At 41.3% G+C, this 6,000-nt stretch overlaps 1 protein-coding gene across 1 annotated transcript in view; it reads right to left on the bottom strand.

The window, feature by feature from the left end:
* Positions 1-212: 212 nt before the first annotated feature.
* Positions 213-6,000, bottom strand: part of LOC136864164 (hemolymph lipopolysaccharide-binding protein) — a 112,953-nt gene continuing 107,165 nt past the window's right edge. Inside the window, exon 5 of the mRNA XM_067140811.2 lies at positions 213-579. Within this exon, the coding sequence (XP_066996912.2) occupies positions 401-579 (179 nt within the window). The 3' untranslated portion in view covers positions 213-400. The remainder of the gene's footprint in view (positions 580-6,000) is intronic.

The raw sequence follows: 6,000 nt of genomic DNA, 5'->3' as shown, positions 1-6,000 counted from the left end.
AAAAGGCCACTAAGAAGAAGGCGGAGATATTTCGGCTATGCTGGAACAGCCTCAATGTTAAGTAGCTCAAGAAAGAAATGAGTGCATAGTATCGTATTTTCCTCGCATTTAATTGTATGTGTTCAAGTCATTATTCATTAATTTCCCTTTAAGAAATTGCGAATATGGGCACAGGAATGAAAATCTGACATGTAGCCTACAACATCATAAGCTTTATTTTAACAATTCCTTTATTCATCATGAAGACGGATAATATCAGCATTCTGTAAAATGTTACAAAGGCTGTAATAAAATGTCTTTACGTAGTAGAACGTTTCCTTATAAGTCTCGAGATATCATGCCACGGATATTGTACTCCTTATTTTACTAGGAATACAAGGTTTCATATTATAACAACGAATTACAGCTCCTTCTCACAAATAAAATCAATCGTCGCATGACAAAATATATCGTTGAGTCCACCATCAATAGCAAGAGCGCCGCAGTCCTCTCCTGGGTGTATGTCGCTCCCTTGCCAGTTGTCTGGTTGATTGTAGATGGTTGACCAGCGACTAAATCCCGTAGAATAAAGAGGCTCATCTATAAAAGAAAGAGAATTTCAGTTAATCATTATAGTGTTAGTAGTACTGTATAGCTGGTACTAATCCTTATTAGAGACTTAAGTTATGCAGAATAACATTTATATAAAAAGGAACAGTCTAATATCATGTGTTGTTACGTGAGTGTTTGTTTATTAGTAATTCATAGGGCCACTGATTCGGATGACTCAAGGAATAATTACAATTAATAATTCAGAAAATAACTTCTAGTTGAAAACAACTTCATAAGAATACACTCCGATATACAGTGAGATTCAAACGTATTCGGACACTTCAACATTTTACATGTAGAAGGAAATATTTCCTCTCCTATGTGTAGGAAGTGAAATTCTGCATTTTATGTGTATTACTAGTAAGCTTCCTTCCGAAAACAAGCAGGATTTGTTTACCTGTCCCTTTCATGTCTCTTACCCTAAACACCAATCGCAGAAGGTGGCCTGTCCTGCGCTCTAGGAGTATTCGGACACGTACTGAAAGAGAGAAAAAATGAGTGTTGTGTCGTCACTCACGTGCTTCATAACCCTATTGAGACTCAGGAGTAGAAGTGAGACGCTTTACAGTTCCTGGGAACACAGTGGGACGTGTTTGTAATCGTGAAGGATGCCATGGTCGAGTCGGTTGGAAGAAGTTCTGTGAAAAATGAAATGAACAGGAAAAAGGGACTGGACTTTGCTTCGAAATTCCCTTTGTAATTTTGGAAAAAGATGATATGGAGTGATAAGTGTATATTCAACGTGTTTGGTTCAGATGGAAAGCCGAACGTTAAACTAGACCATCAGAATATCTTTTCAACTGTTAAGCATTGTGGTAGCCCTGTATGTGCGTGGGGCTGCATGAATGCACTCGGTGTGGGTGAAGTTGCAGATTATTAATGGTGTAATGGACCACAGAATGTACCTAAATATCCTTAATCGAGAACTACCAGCCAGTACGGAAAATGTGGGGATGATTGACGACTGGATATTTATGCAAGAAAATGACTCCAAACATACCGCTCATAATGTCAAACTGTGGCAGTTCTATAACACTCCCAAACCCCTACTCGTTCCACCCTGATATTCATTCCATTGAGCATAGTATATATGGAGCCTTTCGAAGAAGAACATAGAGATGTTAAAAACAAAGATCTCAAACATGCTTTTCTGGCTGAATGGGAACTAGTACCTCTGACAGTAATAGCATATTACGTGAACTTCATGCAACGCAGACTAAAAGCGATAACAAAAGCTAAAGGATAGCTAACAAAGTACTGAAATAACAGTGTTGTAGGATAATGTGTGTGATTTTTGCCTGGAGTACTCAGTGTCTGAATACTTTTCGACGCGTGAGGAAGGAAATTTTATTTATTTGCCCGTTGGTCCTAATGCTGTTATTTACATTTTCTTTACTTTGGTCAGTGCTTCATGTTATTCTGTGTGATTGTGTATTCAAGCGCACATAATGTCACTCTTCGACTAAACGGCCTAAGAAGCTTGAGGTGTCCGAAAACTTCTGGTTCTCACTGCATATACGGGGATGTGAATCTACTAGCCCTGGTACTATCCCTTAGTAGTGTTCCTACAGTCATACTTGAAATCGGACCATATGGACGTGATTTTTCCATCAGAGAATCCCACATGTGTAGGCTTGCTCGAGTAAGCCGACTGACTACGTGATCAACTACCACACTCAGGGATTAATCGGGGATAAATTAGGAGTCATTAAATATACATTGCATTTGTTTATATACAGATATATCATAAGGGCATTGCAGTTAACTTGAAAATTAAGGGAAGGAATCATAAAGAAGTACAAAATCAAATCTAGACCTACAAGAAACATTGCTTTAAATGAGTTTCGCATATCAGCAGAGAATATCTAGGAATAAAAATTAAATTACTTCGTGGATAGAAAGCATGCCCCAAAAAATTGGACATTAAACTCATGTTTGTACTAATTTTAGTTTATTTCAGAGTAACAACGAGAAGATATTCTATTCGTAATACACTCATACAAATCCCACACCAAGGAGGAGTTGCCGTTTCGCTGCAATACACGACATGCGATTAAATCACTATCAGGTAGTCAAATGATTAGCATAGTGAACATGTTGCCACCCGCAGCCTATGTAAAGGCTGGCTGAAGCCACGCGTACAAATTTCAATGCTGTTTACGGTGGTAGGAAGCTCATCCTCATCACTCCACATGCCCTTACGGTGCGATCGACGAGATTTTGCCCAGTTATCAGAGTCAGAGAAGGGGCGCATTATTGAAAAGCGCGAGGTCAGATGGTCGTATCGGTGAATCGCCCGTCACCTAGGCCATTGTGACCACTGTTAGTGCTTATTGGGTTCAATAAATGTGTGAGGGCACACACACACGGTAAATGGCCTTACGACGCTCTCGTCTCTGACCACTACGAGAGAGGAACGTCTTACCACCCGATTAGCTTGAACAGATCCAACTGCTACGGTGTCTGCAATCCAGGCACATGTAGTACCATCCTTACAGTCTCCTTTGTCAGGCAGAACCATTTCTAGGCGCCTGGCTGGAAGAAAGTTAGTTTCGTGGTGCCTATTACGTGTCCTGTAATTGACACCCACCCATCGTTGTCTATGTTTACAGTGGTGTGCTCTAAGTCAAACTTAACCTTCTATGGACTAATACCTTGTTGTCTTAAGTGACGAATTTAGATTCTCTTAGAACCATTGATGGCGGACGTGTTCGTGTCTGAAGGCCTCGTGGTGAGCGCTACAATCCTGCTTTTGCTGTAGCGCGACACACCACCCCCACTGCATGTGTGTTGGTCTGAGGTCAATAGTTTATGACAGTCGGTCACCCCTAGTAGTGTTACGACGGACATTCACATCACAGCAACATGTGCAAGACATCCTGTGGCGGTATGTGTGTTGCCTTTCATAGCACGACTTCCAAGTTGCATTTTCCAGAAGCATAATGCATCTGCACAGAGCAAGAGCTTCATAGGAATGCCTCCATAATATTGCCGAAGTTCCGTGACTTGCCGGATCGCCAGATTTATCGCCCATCGAATAAATCTTGGAGTGCATACTTCAGCAACCTAGGAGTTAACACGATCTGGAGAACCAGTTGCAGCATATATGGACAGACATGCAGCAGGCTACCAGACGATATTGTAACACCTCATTATTCGCTCGTTTCACATGATGTGTCCAAGCTAGAGGCAGAATCATAGGCTGCTAGAGTCTTCCTTCGAATGTTCAGTTCCTGCAATAAACTATTACTTTGCTCTGATACTGTAATCACTAGAGCCCAGATTTCCATGCAAATGCATGTTTCTAAATAAACTAGTTACACCCCTCAATCTTTGCAAATGTTCGCTTTATGGCTTAACGATTCCAAATAACCTATCCTTTTCCGTGCATGTTTGCATGTTTTGGCCTTCCTAGGATGAAGTTCATGCATAATCCGTATTTTGAAGATTGTGGATTTAACAGCGAATATTTGGACGTTTATATTGCATAACATTACTTTTCTTACTGAGATAGCACCTTATAAACCTTGGTTTTGCACTGAACCCTCTTCTGTTGTTATCCTGGAATTTCCTACCAGGAAATCACAGCCGGCAATCGCGACCAGATTTTCAGGACATTCGAAAATGTCTGCAATCATCGCACGGAGAAGTAGCTGCAGCAGCTAGAGGTACTGTAGGACGAACAAAGTGATCCGTTCAATTCCTGACTTTGAATTCGTCAAGCTCATATAAGACGTATTGTGGTAACAATGCAAAAGACGTAGAATTTGATCTCAATTTGCCTCAAATGTCTTCATTTACGTATGTACCTGTCACTTATTCGTCTACTTATTCATCTCCACAGACAGCCCAGAACACACCACTTAGTTGAGCAGCTCGTGTCCTTTCTCCCAGGTCCTCCCAGCACAAACCTTGAAATATTTTCGTAACGCTATCTCTTCTCTTTTGTCGGAAAACACTCAGAACAAATAGAGCTGCAATTTCTTTCGATTTTTCCAGTTCTGAATGAAGTAATCCTGGTGAGATTCCCATACACGAGAACCATACTCTTGTTGGGGTCTTACCAGAGACTTATATTCCCTCTCTTTTACATCCTTGCTACATCCCCTAAACTCCTTCATAACCATGTGCAGAGACCTGTACCCTTTATTTACAATACCGTTTATGTGATTACCCCTATTAAGATCCTTCCTTGTATTAACACATAGCTAGCCTATTTACAGTGTTCTGCATAAGGAACGTTCACACCATCAACGCAGCAATTAAAACTGGGAGGACTCTTCCTGTTACTGAAACTGACAACTTGACTTTTAACCCCGTTTACCATCTCACAACATTGACGATGTCTGCTTGCAGTTGCTCACAATCATCTAAGTTATTTATTGCTCTATACAATATAATACCACCTGCAAAAACCCTTACCTCTGATTTCGGTTCTTTACACATACAATTTATATATATATATATATAAGAAAATATAATGGTCCATTAATACTGCCTTGCGAATTTCCCCTCATTGTGTACCGAAACAGATATTGCTTAACCTACACCAATTCTCTGAGTTCTACACTCAGGACAAAAATGAGAGGAACAGGTTTCTAATGCTTTGTAGAATCTAGACATATGGATTTGTGAAAATAAACACATGTTGGCGAAGAAACTGCATGCTTTATTTAATTAACATCAACAAAACCATCGCCATTGCACGTAGCATTCACCAAAATTCGCAACACAACAGATGAACTACCACAGTCACAATGTAGTTTTCTTGCTGAGCACTCTGCATACCCGAGCGACAGTTGAGTAATACCGTGTTGCACCTCCTTTACCTTCATTCACAGCTGCACACCTGCGTGGCATGCTGCGTATGTAACGCTGGATGACTGTCTATGGAACGGGGTCCCACACCTCAACCACTGCTTCACTGAGGTCGTGTAATGTTTGTGGACAATTTTTGCGCTGTCGAATCCTTCTCTGCAATACATCCCGTAAGTGCTCCAGTGGATTTTGGTCGGGGCTCCTTGCACAGATATATGCGATCGTTGGAGATGATCTCTGGTGTCACGTGCAGTGTGGCTGTCGCATTACCATGTATAAGCAAGAAATCAGGCCCTACACATAGAGCAGCAGAAGCAATATGGTCGTTCCCTATGTCCCTCACGTACGCCGCAGCTTTCAGACGGCCGGGTATCACCACAAGATCCGTACGATTATCAATTCTGATCCCTCCCCAAAACATGATTTATCCACCACCATACCTGTCTACTTCCTGCATAAGACCTTCACTGTTCGCTGTTCTTGTCGTCTCTACACGCGTTGACGGCCTTGTCGTCCATGTAAGGTAAAACTAGTCTCATCTTTATACATAACCTGACGCCAGTGTATCAGTTTCCGGTGGCGATGTTCTCT

This window comes from Anabrus simplex, chromosome 2 (genome assembly GCF_040414725.1).
Source record: "Anabrus simplex isolate iqAnaSimp1 chromosome 2, ASM4041472v1, whole genome shotgun sequence".
Classification (NCBI taxonomy): domain Eukaryota; kingdom Metazoa; phylum Arthropoda; class Insecta; order Orthoptera; family Tettigoniidae; genus Anabrus; species Anabrus simplex.
Note: the sequence above shows the minus strand (reverse complement) of the source record. Positions and strands in the feature narration are given on the sequence as shown.